Source organism: Bombyx mori, chromosome 23 (genome assembly GCF_030269925.1).
Source record: "Bombyx mori chromosome 23, ASM3026992v2".
Taxonomy (NCBI): Eukaryota; Metazoa; Arthropoda; class Insecta; order Lepidoptera; family Bombycidae; genus Bombyx; species Bombyx mori.
The window spans coordinates 7,482,377-7,500,694 of record NC_085129.1 but is presented as its reverse complement, the minus strand read 5'-3'; the positions used below and the strand labels follow the sequence as shown (position 1 = coordinate 7,500,694).

The 18,318-nt window shown below is 33.3% G+C and overlaps 1 protein-coding gene across 3 annotated transcripts in view; it reads left to right on the top strand.

The window, feature by feature from the left end:
* The window catches only part of LOC101739940 (D-beta-hydroxybutyrate dehydrogenase, mitochondrial), a 34,952-nt gene extending 19,390 nt beyond the window's left edge, over window positions 1-15,562 (top strand). For all 3 annotated transcript variants that reach the window (XM_038019302.2, XM_038019303.2, XM_062675181.1), the window contains exons 4-8: window positions 6,222-6,425; window positions 8,455-8,608; window positions 10,593-10,780; window positions 11,728-11,901; window positions 13,720-15,562. In XM_038019302.2, coding sequence (XP_037875230.1) covers window positions 6,222-6,425; window positions 8,455-8,608; window positions 10,593-10,780; window positions 11,728-11,901; window positions 13,720-13,878 — 879 coding nt within the window. In that variant the 3' untranslated portion in view covers window positions 13,879-15,562. The remainder of the gene's footprint in view (window positions 1-6,221; window positions 6,426-8,454; window positions 8,609-10,592; window positions 10,781-11,727; window positions 11,902-13,719) is intronic.
* Window positions 15,563-18,318: the final 2,756 nt, after the last annotated feature.

Genomic DNA, 18,318 nt, shown 5'->3' with positions numbered 1-18,318 from the left:
TTAGGATAATCGCTATGCCGTTTTTTCTTCTTTGCTGGTATCACTCTTGACAGAGTGGTCATGGTCATCAGTTCAGGTGCTGGTGGCAAGCTTCACAACACGCTGCAACTCCTTTCTGATGGCCGCAGTCCGTGCGTTCATATAGTGATGATGAGCCGCTTTTATCTGCCGCTTTTATCTGGTCAGTTCACAATGCCGCACCAGTGTTTAAATCGATCTAAAGCAGTGTCTCCTAAAATACGTAATCTGTAATAGTCTGGTTCATACGGGAGCTCACTTGAACGGCACACTTACAAAATAATTATTTCTTATCATTTAACGAAGATCTTTATTTCAAAAACAAGAACTATGTGATTTATATAATCTAGACACACTATCAAGTCCCAAGAATCTGTATATTTAGTTTACTGAACCTTTTATTGCACAGATGGGTGAACCAGATCACGGCCCACCAGGTTTTTCGTAGTTCTCGGGGCCCATAGATATAGTAATGTGAATACCATCACCCAGCAGTTGTTGAAATTATTTTCTACAGCATTTGAGATTTCAACGCTAGACCTCGATAGCCACTTAATACCAAATAGCCCGTCAGCCTGTTCCCTCATCTAAAACAACAATAAGAAAAAGATATGGTTAAAGCTCCATTTTGTGCATTATCTGTCCGCTGGCGGTGGTTTATTTGCTTTTTATGTTGCTAATCTCTCTGAATATATGACACTCAGTTACTGTGAAACGCCAAAAATATATTTTTTTGCATACTTTTGCTAGTAGTCTCTACAGGATATGGTAGCTTCACCGAACGTGTTAGCGAGCTCACGGGGTTCAGCCTGGGAGACTAACATCTATCCTAGCAAAGCAGTACTTTGTTGAATCTACGTAATTTCGGATCCTTCCGATCCACTAACGGTGTTTTTGGGTACCTCAAGCACCAGTCACCGTCCACATCGAACCCGTCGCTTGCGACGAAGGGTTCGGCGAGTAAATTAACCCATAGACACAGACAGCCCACTGAGTTTATCACCGGATCTTCTCAGTGGGTCGCTTTTTCTGATCCGGTACATTCTGCGAAGCACTGTCCTTACCAGGGCAAGTGTTAGCAACGTCCCCAAGTTAGAGCCCCGAGAGCTCACCTACCTCGGTTACGCTGGTGCAGCCCTTCAAGGCTACCAAGGTTTGGTAGGAAAAAAAGTTGAATCTACCCGGATCAGAATTGCGACCCACGGAGAAGCTCAGCGGGCAAAATCTTGCTCTATATCTTTGTTGACCTACAAAATGTTACGTATTTTATAAATAGAATACTTAAAAGCATTACAGACTTATTTAGTTTAGATCTTCCATGATCTTTAAACAAGCAATTATTTAGCGTCCCATTCGAAAATCGCATTCTTCAAAAGCTTTTTTCTAGAATAATCTTGATTTTCTTTAATTAACTGAAATTCCAACGAGGGAACGCACTGTTTTCCTTCATTTTGTGTATAGCAACCACCCACAAGTGATTACCTGGGTGTTTGAAACTCAATTTTATGTATACCTCATGGGAATCGTTTCCTATTTTTGTATAAATGTTTGAAATTGTAATTACCGGTAATACAATCCTAATGTACATATTATTATGTATTGTTTACTTAATACGCTTTTATTAGCTTCAGACGTACGTATGTAACGGAATCTTTGAACATGATTTTGATCCCTTTCAAAACGTCGGATTAACTCGAAATTTGGTATACTTATTAAGGACCGATGACAATGCAATATTTTAAAGAAAAATTGAAAAAAAATTGAAAAAATTGAATTAAAACTAAGAAATGAAAAATAAATAAAAAAACTAACAAAATACGCTTTTATAAAAAATCCAACTAAAAATAGAAAATAAATTTTAATAAATTTGAATTAAAAATAGTATAAGAAAAAATTATATTATTGTAAAAAAGCGTGGGGTGCATGGTATCAGTAGTTATAAATATTTTATGAACAGATATGAGTAGAAGGGTTATTTTGATAATATCCTGAAAAGCACTATTATTTATTTATGTTTGCTACTTTGTTTAATAATTTCAGAAATACTATTATATATTAACATATACCAGGCTTTTCTTACTTGTTTAGTGCCTTAAGTGCTTGCCTGTCTTAAACAAAACGTATGAGACATAAGCTGAGAAGCTGTCCCATAATATCAATGTAGGAAAATAAAATTTGACATTTACTTGAAAAAACATAGTAATGAATGCTTTGGAAACGTGCAAAGATTCCTTTTAAACACAATGTACAAGGAAACGTGTTTTTCAACAAAGGGAAGCTGAGAAATGTCGGAATATATTTCTATTTCCGTACAAACTGAAGATATACGGGAAACTTGGAATTTCCAACCTACGAATTTAACGAAAAGTCAAACATTTATTGTTTATTTAAATAATTCTGGTTCTTACTGGTGGTAGGACCTCTTGTGAGTCCGCCCGGGTAGGTACCACCACCCTGCCTACTTCTGCCGTGAAGCAGTAATGCGTTTCGGTTTGAAGGATGGGGTAGCCGTTGTAACTATACTGAGATCTTAGAACTTATATCTCGAGGTGGGTGGCGCATTTACGTCGTAGATGTCTATGGGCTCCAATAACCACTTAACACTCATCGTCCACCCATCTAAGCAATAAAAAAAAAAAGTCAACCGACCGTAATATTTTATTGAATGTATTAAATGAATAATAAATTTTCTTTGGTTTTCGCAAGTCGCTAAGCTATTTAAAATTACTTTTACGCTTTGATCATGCGTTTCACATTCGTTCATGGTTACACTAAACTGACAAAAACTTTATGTTAAATTTACAAAATAGAAATCTAGCATATTGGTAAATAATTCAATTTTGTTGTCAATTATAAAAATCATTTAGTTCATAACAATAAATAAAATTAATGGAAATAGTTATAGCCAAACATGAAATAGCATCCTTAAATTATAATATGACATTCAAACGCTTGAAAAATTACTCATAAAAGTCGTAATTTATTGCAAACTCAATTCTTCGAAAAGCCATTCTTAGCCTATAAATACCAATGAATGTAACTTCTTATAACCCCTATTCTGGCTCTAAAGCAACTATTATTACATAATATTATATAATATTACGCCATAAATGTCTGTGAAAATGTATCCCATTATAAATTGCCAAAAACGATTGCAACAGTCGTATCATTGTGCCAGCCTTGGCGTTTGCGTCATCCGATTTCAAGTAGGCTAATTATTATAATAATATTTACATTACAGTCACACGGCAACAACAATGCAAATTGTTGTTTAATGTGTATTAGTATATAAAAAGATTTATTTCAAAATATTTAAATTGTGAACTGTTTCTTCATCTAATAAAATAAAATATAAAAATAAATAACGACCAGCCCTCGCTTCGCTTCGTGGACTATAATTTACTATTGATTTTATTGAATTTTCTTTTATACAAATACGAACCTCAGAGAATGATGTAATATAGGATATTGTATAGCGAAGTAACACCACTAAGGTCAACCAACGTGGATCTCACAATACTTTGTGAGCACAACCATTCCCCTATCAACTTTTTTAAACACACTCACTATTGGCTGCATCTGGCAATTCATAGGGTTACAAACGTGTTTTATACATTTTCAATTGATACACCATTTCAACTGAAACCTGCAAAGTATTTTGCATCAGACATGACGTGTTGGTAAAAGTTCATTGTTTTTCAATATACTTATCTTGAAAGTTGGCATAAAATTTTCTTGAATAACTTTTGTTGCTCCAAATAACGTCATTTGAAGTTGCTGAGCCCTTGCTCGCCCACCTGTCCTTGTGAAACTGGAAAGGCCTCAGGGCCACCAGTAAACTCTCAATCATAAAAAAAACACCTATTGAGCTTAAAGTGGACTACAGCGCACTAAATTGTCTAGTAGTTTCCTTCGTTCAACACGAACATCACATGAGAACACTCTGATACTGAAATAATCGCGTAGCACAATGCGGTTGAAGTTTATTTAATAGACCAATTGCAATACATCTATTGGTATATTGGTGGCTCTAATTGTGAATAAATGTAGGGTTCCGATACTATTATAGCTATTTATGAGCAACTCTGACACCGTCGACGCTATTTAATGTTTTTAATGTTAATGATGTATATATATCGTATGGTTATATACAATGTTTTTGCCGTGACCTACGAAACGCTACATTAATTCTGTGACTGGTTCTGTTTTTTTATTAATATATATTAAAACCATTAAAAAATATTCGGGCTTTATTAATCATTTTAAATTCAATGTCGTATTTCACAAAAATGTACAGTAAATGATGGTTTTCATTTTTAAGACGTTTGCCTTTATTTACATTATTGTTTACGTAACTGTGACAGAATACAAGTGCCTTAGGAAATATCATTTTTCGCAGTAAACGTTCACGAAAGAGCTCTACGATGAAATAATGGTATCGTATAACAAAAACAAATCTGATTACTGATAATAGAACCTACATTTCGATCATCCCAAAATAGAATAGTTCTCATTACTGTCCTAAGCTACGAACGAGAACACATGGGTACTTCGCGGTTGAATTAGGAAAAATGATGGTACGTAGGTATGTGCCCGGATTTTTCAAGATACATCTAGAAATATCTTATATCTTTTTCGTACATGGTGGCACTCTGGTTGTAACATCCATGGAAACTCATATATATAATTGTAGCTTTTACACAGTGTCACTGATGTTCATATATAATAGGAAAAAATGTATCGCTTAGAAATATCATTTTCTTCTATACGGAAGGTACCCCTTTTCCTTCGTTGAACTCTTGACAACATTAATGCAAAATTTCATGATGGCCCATTGAGTAGTAAGACGCGAAAGCGTAAGAATCAAATAAATAAACCCACTTTCGTCAAACTATTAAAAACAATCTCGTATTTTAACTTACCATGACTTGGTACAGTGAGAGAGCGCGAAGCTTAAGAATTACCATCAGGTAGATTTGAAATAGTTAACCTCGAAATTCAATGCGTCACGCATATCCATGTAGATCCTTACTTTCCGAAGCTTGAATAAAATATTAACTCTACTGTTATTATGGCGAACATTAATCAAGCTGTCATCGTCTATTTTCGAGGTAAATTTAATTTCGTCACTCGACCCATTACATCTGATACAGTGGTACGTTAATTCTCTGATGAGATATAATTAACCTATATATCAAAACGAAACAACGGGAGTACCTATACTGATTAGACCTTTTTCAGTATCCCGTAATAATTTAATAGTTTGAAATCTTAATAAATGAAATGAATGTCAAACGTTACACTAATTAATTTACTATGAGGTTTTTGATTAAACTACGTTTAACTATTTTCAACATTTAGTACAAACATTACGTTGTTCAAAGGGCGATTGTGTTTCGAATTTAAAATGAATGAATATCATTGTTCTGTTCGGAATGCTTTATCTTGATTAATGGTTTAGTAATTAGGGTTTCTCGCATAGTCATAGTAAAGAACATTGAATTTTAGTTTTTTTAATTTAGAAAATTGTAATCGCTGTTGTAAAATTTTAGATAAAATTAATAAACTCTGGTGTTTATTTTAAAAACAACAGTTTTTTTTTTCACTGAATATAATATGTGGTTTGTTTTTGGTAAATAATTAAATTCGCTTAAATTATTCGCCGATACAGATTGTTTACATAAAATTAAAGCTAGGATGAATCTTAATCTAATGGACAGGCAGTCACATGGTCTAGTTTAAAGTACCAACGGGACAGCCGATCATGACATTCACCTTAAGATGTATAAGGGCTTAATACAATTTGGGCCATAAATTATTTATCTACTCATCTATACCACTAAAGATAATTCCCACCTAGAGTAGCTGTTCTTCCTTGTCAAAATGCTGGTTTTATTGTAAAATTCCAACGATTATACGAGAAATCGTATATTTGATAGATATAAATTAATATATCTATCAAGTACAAAATAATTTTATCTATAAAGACTCACGAATTTTTTATTCATTGTAATATATTTAATTTAAAATACCATTTTAATTTAATCAAGACGCTTAAATTGTTAAATCTTCTGAAATTAAACTCAAAATATTACCCAAAAAAAGTATGAAATAAACCTAACCTAACTCAAACTAAGGACCTAAAATTTAGTTTTGACAATTCTCGTTTGATGAAATGCTGATTAAGTTTTTTAACAAATAAGGTAACGGCTGCCGGCAAAGCAGTACTTGTCACTGGGTGTGACAATGTATTAGGCAACGCACTGGCCCGAAGACTGGACGATATGGGATATCATGTGTTTGCTGGCTTTCAAACTAAAGCGGGCAACATCGATGCAGATATGCTGAAAGAAGATTGCTCTGGAAGATTACATACCCTACAACTTGACATTACGTCTGAAACCCAGGTATCATATTCAACACTTTGAATCTCCCATGTGCATGTAGTACTTACTATCTTATCCTACAAATATTATAAAGTTGTATGTTTAATTTTAACCAATAAATTTGCCCAATTAAAAACGCTGATCGTACGTACGTAAACTTCATACCAGAACGTTAAACTTAAGCTGCACATTATCGATTTAGATCGAATTCTATTTATTATTTGATAGGAGATAATGGAAAGATGCAAAGAATTCTAATTCGACAAAATTAAAAGATCGTGTTAAATGTTAAGCGGCTTCAGTTTTAATTGGTTGCTTTTATAACTCTCAAGTTCCGCCCGGCGAATCTAATTAAACATATTTCTTCATTGAGAATGTACTGAAAAATAAATAAAATATGTTTTTTATTTATTTTGTATTTGAATATCGTAATTATAGTGTAAATAATGAAATGCGATTCATAGAACAAAAAACTGATGAAAAAGAAAGAGAAACGCTAAAAGAAGAAAGAGAAAATGTTACTCCATATGACACGTTACAATCGATATGACCCAGGAGGGTTGACGTCAGGCAGGTTACCGATCGTAAAACTCAGACTAAAATTTATATGCAGCATGTTAAGAGGACATCCTGCACTAACTCCACATAATGTAAATTAAGGGCAAGAAGAATAAAATCGCATAAGTGTATATAAAGTACTCGAACAATACGACTGAACTTGTTAAGAACCTAAGCCGCTATTTCGCACCGATAACTTTTTACAACTCATTACGATACTCCCACTTTAATTCTTTATAAATTTTGTACATGTATCGCTCGCAGCAAACACCAATTTAGGGATGTATACGCCTCAAAATTAATTCGATTTCCCAACGAAAAAGAAAGTCTTACAATCAAGAGATCGTACCGCCCACGTTTTTGAAACATTGAAACGGTACTGCTTCGAACTTGTAAATTTACGTAATTTGGGTGTACATTAATTTAAAAAAAGGGCCTTTTCTCTTTTATCTAAGCTCTATGTCAGTATGAACCTTTACAATGTACGCTAATTATAATTAAACTTCTGTCTTTGTTTCCTTAGAGAAGTAAACCTGAGAGCTATTTCGAAGGTTTTCTGTTGTTAATAAAAGTTGTTCTTTTAATTTAATTTCTAATTTAATGGTCTTTCTGATTCATATTTATTTATATTTAGTTTATAATAATGTGCTACTTTTTTATGAATTACAGTCAAAACCGTTTACTGCGACATCGTTTAATACAACATGCCGGTTATAACAACCTAGAACAAAGGTCCCGGCTGAATGCCATATGACCGCCTTATTAAAAATATTGCTTTCTACGACATTGGTAATAACGACATACCTCATAAAACGACCACATTTAACTAATATTTCGGAGAATTAGATCTGTTAGAACGACCGGCTAAGCTGTATTGTAAACAATTTGAATAGATATCCACATTTGTCTTCAATGGCTTTTAAAATCAGGAAAGAAAACAATAGGATTTACTTTAGTGTAGGGTCTTTTCTAATTCTTAGAAACAAAACACGTGCATGCGGTAGTCAAAGCCCGCTTCTTCATATCTCTTCAGTTAGTTTGTTACTTATCTATACACAAGACGCACCAAAACTTTGTGGAGTTATTCGTGAAACTTTCAAAATGTCGCAAAGAAAAAGAAAACAAATTAATATTGAAGAAAAATCGCGTATTATGTAAATATATTTTTCCAATAATTCCCTATCGATTTATTTGTACTTGCACGATACACATTAAACATCACCGGTTGTTACGACTATCGGTTTTTACGACTGAATATAAGCAGTCCCTTCGATGTCGTTATAACAGATTTTGACTGTATGTACAACAGCAATAATAATTAATAACATAAATTAATTGAGTGAAATAGGAAAGAATATTAAAGTATTTTTTTCTTTATATTAATGAAATTTTAAATATATAGGGTGATAGGTAAATTGTCGAATCGATACAAGTTGTGAACTCTAGTGGCAAGAATAGACTTCATTCATTAAACTGAAACCATTGTTGAAAGATCCTATCGGCCTCCTTGTACATCGTGGACCATCTACCAGAGGGCGCCCAGGGTTTGTGGGCAATTATTAACTGCGAGTGTTGGTGCGCTTTAGGTGAACTTGAATGGGTTCCCTTTTCCGTTATCAAACGATCCATGGATGTCAACCTTTTGGGTGAGTTTCTGAAATTACTTAAAAAACCACATACGCTTAGTTGTTGAAATTTAAATAAAATATACTAGATGGCGCTACTGGTTTTGCGTTCAGATGTTTGTTATAAGTTACATTTTAATTGAAATCTAATTTCTAAATTGAATGCTTTAGGTTGTTTTACTAACAATATTAATATTTAATTAATTTCATTATGGTATCATGCTTATCCTTTAAATCTTATTCACTTAAATCCCTTTCATATATAAATTTATAAATATATGAAGTCTTAAATTATTGTAGATTTATATACTTTGTTTCATAACGGCAGATTGGTATATGAATATAATAATTAATATATAAATAATTGGTATATTTGTATATGGTAAAGTCTAATAAAAAAAAATACAACAAAAATATTTTAAAATAAGTATTCGTGTGATTATTTTGTATAGTTTGCCTCAAACTGAAATTGGAGACGCTTGTAACAAAATAACGTCTTAAACTTTTATACTATTGATCAAAAAGAAGGAATCAAAGAAAGGAATGTTGTCTTTATGATAGCAATGTGTTTGAACGATAAAATCAATGTTTCTATTTCTTTCCAGAGAGCTCAGTATAACTTGTTGTAGTTTAATGGGATTTACGATCCTAAGATTGAACGCCTACGAAGGGACAGATCTAGAGCTTAGTGTTAACGTTAACGTTAGCGCTGATTGCGATTAGGGTAAGAATTAGGGCGAGGCTGTACGAGCTGGAGGCGATCGAAGACTCATAATTTACTTTACTTTATCTAGTGAATGCAAATGTTTTTTAGTGATTAACTTTTTTCTGTAACTGCACGGACGCGAAATCTCTATTATCAAAATTATGTCTCAACTTAAAGACGGACATCCATATTTTTTAAATTGTTCAAATTGTTGTTATTTTTCAAATTGTAATTCAATGTAAAAAATATTTCTTAAATTAATTAAATTAAAAATGATCGTCTAGACGGTTCAAGGAAAGATATAAAAAAAAAAAAACTACACAAGAATGTCTACATGTTACAGAAACAGCCTTGTACACAATGTTGCCAGCTAATTTTGAATGAGGTTACTGGAATTTCAATCGTGTGTGTTTAATAAGCTTTCTTAGTTTCGAATAGATGAAACCTCAGTGGATTTTATAAACATTACAGTGCACAGTTTTAAACACAATCATTCAAACTGACAGCGTAATTTAGTAGTCAATGTAAGATAACATCAATTTCATCGTAGTTAATGTTTGTTATTGAAAATTGAATATTAATTAATTTGTTGATATCAGACTTAGCTTTTGAATTTTCTCAAGAAACTGGTGTAAATTAGTTTTCACATTAGGAATAAGGAATCATAAAGCGTATGTACGTGGAAATAATAACATGCCGTTTTATTGCCTTCATCAAATGAGGTTTGTGAGGTGTCTTCAGCAGTAGGCAGTGACTTGGTTGTGTCCGTGAACGACGCTACTTCGTAACCTCCCGTCAGGTGGTCCAAACGCTTGCCTGCCTACAAAAGAAACAGAGAAAACCTGTTTTTTAACTTTAAACTATAACGGCAGTCATGATACATATATGAATTCATACAGTCGCTCTGTGATATAAATTCGGATAACATAAGATCTACAAAATAAATAAATTGTACATAAATTATTTTTTTAATGCTTGTTTGGGTGGACGAGCTCACAGCCCACCTGGTGTTAAGTGGTTACTGGAGCCCATAGACATCCACAACGTAAATACGCCTCCACCTTGAGATAAGTTCTAAGGTCTCAAGTATAGTTCCAACGGCTGCAACGGAAACACATTACTGCTTTACGACAGAAGTAGGCAGGGTGGTGGTGCCCACCCGCGCGGACTCACAAGTGGTCCTACCACCAGTATGTGATCCTTCGATAAAAAAATTTTGATCACATCTTACTTAAACAAAGTATCAGATTACGACAACTTTTGAGGAGGACAAAATTAATGAATTATTGTTGACTGCAGGTCCAGCTCGTCTGGTGCAAGTGATGCTGCCTCTGGTACGACGTGCTCGCGGTCGTATTGTACTGGCTTCCTCCATTTTAACGCACGTCGCGGCCCCTGTACGCGGGGTCCACGCCGCTTCTCTCGCAGCCCTCGACGCTATGGCTGCCTGTTTGCGTCGTGAGCTCAAGCCACGAGGTGTCGATGTTGTAAGTATAATATTATGAATCAATTGAATATGCAATTTCGAAAAGGGCACATGTCGCATATTTTGTCAAATACGTTTTTTCATATACCATACCATTTCATACCCATTTTATAATAATTCCAGTAATTTTAAATTGCTAATTAACACTAAAAATTAAATATATCTCAAAAGTTAATATTTTAAATTTTACACTGCTTTAGAAAATAATCAGTTTGTTCATTTCCTGAACATTTTACATTTTCAGAGATGTGCCCTTTTCGAAATTGCATATTCAGTTCTTTTTCGAGTCACACAATTATAACGATATATTGCCCTGCATTGATTAAATGTTTTTTTTTTGAAGTTATACTTCTTTAGGCGCGTTATGAAAACTTGATGAGAGTGAAATTTTACGATGCGCGCGCACCGTGACACAAAATTAACAGAATGAAGTTGCCCACTAGATCGCTCATTACAATACGACCGACGTAACTTGGCGAGTCTGAATATAGCGCATAGGGAGATCTACAAACCACGTCCAATAATTGTTTTCTCTTGGTCTAATCTAGTCCAAATAATCCATTTATTGTATATATCCATAAACATATTATATGTATTCGTATATTCGCGTTCTACAGAACTTGTCTGCCTAACTCTAGTCTATTAGATTACCGGGTGATGTAGTACGGACCGAATTATTATGAGTTGCTCAATTTGCCTCACCGATGTCTTGTTAGCTCGTATTCAATTTATGATACACTTATATTCTAGATCTCTGACACTAATTGGTTTTACTTTTCGAATTCTTGATCGTTTTTTTTTACAATATATTTGTTAATATATACTTTACTGAAATATTTTAAACAATATTTCGAGGTTATACACTGAACCAATAATAACTGTATTAAAAACGTAACTCTTAAAGTCATAGTTAACTCTACTGAATCAATAACCCTTGAAATTCCATAGGTGGTAGTGGCCGCTGGAGAATATACGACAGGTAGCGCTTGGTTATCCGAAGAGAAACTGCTGGAACAAGCCCGTGAGATGTGGAAACGACTCAGTGATGAACAGAAAGGAGCTTATGGCGAAGACTACTTCGAGCAGGCTCTCCGAAGCCTCGAAAAATACACTAAAAGCGCTGTGAGTACCCTCGCTCCTCGCACAGAAACGTGACGTCGCCTAATACCGCAGCATGAATTCAGTAAACAAGTTATATCCTTTCATCAAATTTTAGGGTTGCATTCATCAATAATTTATAGGAAAATTCAGATTTTCAACTAAATTTCCGTAAAAGTTTTGAAATGAAATAGAACACACAATACTTTTATTCAAAACCTTGTTGAGAAAACATGGTCGCTTGGTATCACTTTCATTTCTTTAAAAATATGTAATCGCGAATGCTAAAAACATTAAGAATAAAATACATACGATTTTTGTTAATGTTTCTCTGAGATGGCTTACTTCTTGTGACATGTTATTTAGAGTACGTTTCAGAAAACGTTATTATCTTGTGGAAAACTCAATACCACTACAAATCAGGCTTGAACTAAAAATATTTGTTTGTGCCAATGATCCTGTTTTTTATCGTCAATCTATTTCATGCTATTGATTACATAACACAATTATGTTCTATTTACGAAACCATATTTTAATGAATCACAAGAATTCCGTAGGCCATAAAACAATATTAATATTGTTATTTTTTTCTAATCAAACGTTCTGTTAAACATCGTATACATATGTTTAATAATACTTTTTAAATTTATGATATAACAATAAAATAAATTTACAACCGGATGTGGTGAATCTCGTAAATTCGTTATCTTTAAAATTAGCGATGATATTTAACATTAATACATATAATGAAACAGAAACAAACTGTACAATATTTTATGGCTTGTTTATCGTCATAAAACATTAGTTTTCCTAAAAATAAGAAAACTTTTAATTGTGCGTTTTACATACCATAAATTTTATTTTCTGAATTTATTCAAATTAGGTCTAGTTAATTTTGTGCATTTACATCGGTACATTAGTTTTCATGTAAATTATTGCATGAACATCTGTGGTAACATAGTTCAGGATCTAATGCATAATGTAAGAGAGTTCTGTAAAAGACATCGCCGATTTCATTTATGAATTTAGTAATAGGTTACAAAAACTTCTCGAAGTCGTAATCGGAATTTATAACTGACATTTTAAATGACCAAAAGACGTTTTCATTAATTTACCACGCGCATGCCGGTAAGGCTCACGACCCACAAGTAATAACTTTTTTGTGTTTTACAGTTCGCTGAACCGAATTTACCTAATATAACATAGTATTAATAGAATTTGAAGTATTTTTTATTTATTTCAGATGCATTAGTCAAATATTTACATTTTATCAAAACTGTACATACTTAAATTTAGATCAGAAACTGTTATCCATAGTGCCTAAACTGAATAGCAGGATCGGATAATGGCAATATCTCTTGGAAACCATTTTATGTTGATATGCTTCGTCCAACATTCAAGATAAAAATCAGAGGGATATTTAAGTAGGAAAATAGACTAAGTAGTGACAGTAGTGCACGGAAGCTAATCTTATACGGGCCCGCATTCTGATTAAGTTTGCTAAATTTTATCTTTTATCTTTAAACTAGCTGACCCGGCAAACTTCGTAGTGCCTCAATCGATAAATAAAAGACCGACGGGGGACACATCAAAGGAAAAACAAAAATTATTTAATTCCGAACATTTTACATACTTATTTACCTTTTAAATCTTCTCTGGACTTCCACAAATCATTTAAGACCAAAATTAGCCAAATCGGTCCAGCCGTTCTCGAGTTCTAGCGAGACTAACGAACAGCAATTCATTTTTATATATATAGATAAGATCGCACGTGCGCGCGGGTGTGTGTGTGTATGTGTGTTATTGTTCCTAATTTAGATACGTTATTTTTTTTCCTCTCAGGATGCCGATTTATCAGCGGTTACTCGCGCTCTAAGTGACGGTGTGACACGTACGTTCCCGCTGTCTCGCTACACGCCGGTCTCTCCAAGGGAGAAACTGAAGTCTCTACTCGCAGAGCACATGCCACGCTCCCTCTACGAAGGTCTATACACAGATTAAAAAATATTTTGCTCAAATTTTTACAATGCCAACGATAAACAACTATACCGAGCTACTTACGAAAAATATTTGAGCTTTGATTTTTTTACACCGATTTTAACATCGATATTTTAAAGAAGAAAGAATGAATATGGATAATCCGCATTGCGCACAGTGTCATACTAATTAACAATGAACATTTTTTTAATGTCAAATTTTACAAGAAATAATTTGTCAAAGCTACGTTCATGAGTGAGTAAATGTTTCATAGATGAGAACTTCAACAAACCAAGGCCACGTCTGACGTAGCGAGTGCTAAAAGTTATTAATGTTCATCTATGAAGAATTTACAAAGTATTAAGAAGTATGTGCATACGTAATTCATTAAAATTGAACTCGATACTGCCACGGTATGAAATATATCAAAGCTAGGCCACTACACATGAAAGACAAAGTTTCAGAGGCTTACCGGATGGAAGGAGTTTGCTGATCGTTTAAGCTGACTTCTATCCACTTGGACACGTATTTATGGAGAGGCCTCGTTTGTGAAAAATGTTTTTCCGCGGACACTTGAAACGGATGGGTAATATATAAATACAAAGCCTGTAAATTTCCCAGCCGCTCCATTTCCATTTACATGAAATTTTCACGAGAGTCGCTGCATTTGACGTATTCAATTAAAAGAAATGCAGACACAAAGGTTTTGATTTTAAACGGCGCTCACCTTGCAGTGCCCGCGAGAAAAATACTATACATTTAGAATAAATACGAACTATTATTTTTCCTTGGGTAGCATAAATGCTAATGGGTGTTGATCTTGAATATTTAAATTAGACAACCATCATGTAAATGAGGAATCGCGTCGTACACAAAAATTCTTTGAGGCAACGATATAAATAAATTTCAACGACAGACTCTTTCAAGCCTAGCTATTTTTGTTATAAATAAATAATAAATAGTGCATACTAGTAGCCAGGTCATCTTGTCTTCGGCTTATAAGTTGGCACTCGATCAATTTTGTCACCATCATAAAACGCTGATCCCATTTCGCATTTAAACGAACGAACACAATGAATATTTGGTAGGCACTGATAAAATAAAACAATTTATAAATGATATCTTGATTTCATGTACAGCTCTAAAAATAATTTATTGTTTTATTATTTGTGTTAAAAGTTATGCGCTTTATTTTTGTAGTTAGTTAGACATGTTTTTCAAATATACTTTAGTTTATCTGTAAGAAACATTTTAATCCGATGTTGTTCAAGTAGATAAATGGTGATTTAAGTTAATAAAATGTGTAGGTAATAGCTCCGGCTATTATATTTTAATGTTCATGTTCCTAGAATATTGAATAATCTTATAATAAATTAGTACACTAGAAAATGAATTTGAACCCGATTTTTTTTTCGTAAAAACTTTGTAACATACGTTGTAATTAGTATACTTAAGTTTTAAGTGTTATTTGTAGATTTTGAATGTCGCTTATATTAAATTAATAAAAGCACAGCATTTTTTTTATATTCTTGATCTTAATTTTACTGAAAATAGAACCAGTGTTAGTATTGTTTATAGTTGATAAATACTGAAGGTGCTGTACTTTTAAACTTTTTTTTTTGTTGCTATGGGTTTGTAACGAAAACCTATTAGGCTTAACAGCGTGATTTTAATGAATTGTTGTTTTTTTAATAAACCATCAAACAATTTATGTTTATTATTTATTAAGAACAAACCATTAAAAAAATATTATTTTAGTTTTAGTAATAAAAAAACTCTAACTTAAAACTCTTTTCCTCATTTTCGTGTCGAAGTCACAAATCGAGATGTACAAAACAGGCAAATCCTTATTTCTCGACCGAATTATTATATCGATCCAATTAATATACATAAATCATCAACATTCAAAGCCGATTTAAGTCTGTTTAAGCTGGATTATCACTGATTTACAATATTGTTGTGTTAGGTAAGCATTCCGTGAAAGTACTGTTTTTTCACAACAATACAGAAATAGGAATGCAGTTTACGAAATTTATTTAATTTCTTAAATAACTCATTAGCCTAGATCACAGTTGGGAGTTATTGTTAATTATTAGTTTATACTCACAGATGACGTCGTCTTTTAAACCATTGAAAAAGTATAAAATACTATACACTATAACAATACTGTCCACCACTGAAGCCCACCATGTGATTCAAATGTGACAATTTAAGAAAAAGTGTTGCATTAATTACTATTATTTATTATTAGGAAGTTATTATCAGAAGACTAGCTGACCCGGCAGACTTCGTAGTGCTTAAGCTTTTGTATAAGTAAACTTCGATAGTATTATTGATCGAAGTAAGTAAACTTAAAACAAACAAAAGGAATCCGTCCGGCGGGAGACACATCAAAAGAAAAAAAAGCAAATGTGGTGTCGTGGGACACCAGGTAGGAACGAAGTTCCTTCGGCTAATGTAGAATCGACACAATTTGCAAAAAAAAAAATCGTGCTCAATTTTATGTTGGTTTTCTTGATTTTTCTCTTAAATTTTGCTGATTAGTTTTTATTTAAGTACAGGAAAGTATTTAGGAAATTCAGTATTTTAGGAAATAATAAATTACGTAAAATAAAAATAAAATCGTAATTCAAATTATCAATTAAAATAACAAAATATGTCTCTTTATTTTTGTTTGACAACATAAAATTACATAGAAATAGAAATAATTACAAAATAGAGAGAGAAGGGATGAGAGAACGAAAAGAAAGAGGGAGAAAGAGAAAGGTATTATACACTACTCGCTTGTGTATACGACTGTCGCGCCTGCGCACCTCTCATTTAACGGTTTTATTCCACGCATTTTTTTTCCACGCACTTTTTTCCACGGATCTTTTCTTACGGTTTTACTATCACATTTTTTTCAGTTCGGTCGCGCAGCACAATCCCTATCCCCTCCAAGCCTGCCGTAAGGAACTTCGTTCCAATAAGAAAATTGTTATTTTTATTTAATTCCGAAGATTTTCATATTTATCTACCTTTTAAACCTTCTCTGGACTTTCACGAATAATTCAAGACCAAAATTAGCCAAATCGGTCCAGCCGTTCTCGAGTTTTAGCGAGACTAACGAACAGCAATTCGTTTTTATATATAGAGATAACAAGATTTGTATGATGGTATTAGACAGTCGATCTCATGGTATACTAGTGGTTACAACGACTTACATCATTGCCTGCGATTCGTTTGAAGTCGTCGTGGCCTAAAGGATAAGACGTCCGGTGCGTTCGTATCTAGCGATGCACCAGTGTTCGGATCCCGCAGGCGGGTACCAATTTGTCTAATCAAATACGTAACCACATATGTATAATACTTAACAAATGTTCACGATTGACTTCACACGGTGAAGAAATTTTTATTACATGTATAAAAGCGTAACGTGTAACGTGTAAAAAAATCAAACCCGCAAAATTATATTATAATTTGCGTAATTACTGGTGGTAGGACATCTGGTCGCTGGTACCACCGCCCTACCTATTTCTGCCGTGAAGCAGTAGTGTGTTTTGGTTTGAAGGGTGAGGCAGCCGTTGAACTATACTTGAGCCCTTAGAACTCATATCTCATGGTGGGTGGCGGCATTCACGTTGTAGATATCTATGAGCTCCGGTAACCACTTAACATCAGGTGGGCCGTGAGCTCATCCACATAAACATAAATAAATAAAGGATGCCACTGTACTCTTTGAGAGACAGGAGATGGAAGTTTCATTAGTTATTCTACAAACTAAAACACTATAATAATATAATGGTGGAATTATGAAAATATTTATATTTTATAAAAATTAACTGATATAAAAAAGATTTTATCCTTATTAATGTTAAATGCGTAGGAATTCTTAAAGGTGAAATGTATTATTCCGTGGTATTTATTATCGAACATTGATCGAGAAACAACAGATTAATAAAGTGTAATGTGATATCTTCATTTATACAGCCCTCTTTTTTGTTCGAAAACATCAATCTGTAACCCAGAACTAGTGAGATTAATGACTTTCTGGACCACTTACGTCAGCCCACTTCAATTCTATTTTTAACGTGTATATCTGACTCAGGAAAATAAATTACATTTACATAAACTACAAATGTCTGTGGGAATAAAAATAAGCGTCAAACTGTAGGTTCCGTCGAGTATGGATAAATGAGTTTTGCGCCATGGAAGCTTTTCATTCAAAAACTCTTAATTTTTTTTTTTTTTCTTAATTTCGAAGAGCTTAAAAAATGTTTTGTGTTGGGAGAGACAGGTTAAAAACAAGAGTTCACGTTTTGAAAGTCAGTCACTTTATAGTGATGTATATGGTTTTCAGACTTGTATAAAATAATTACAGTTTCATCATCGGATGTTTATTCTTTTCATAAAAAAAAATCCTAGAGGCATTAAAATTAAAAAAATACCCTAAAATCAATAGGCAGGAGTTTGAGGTTTATATAA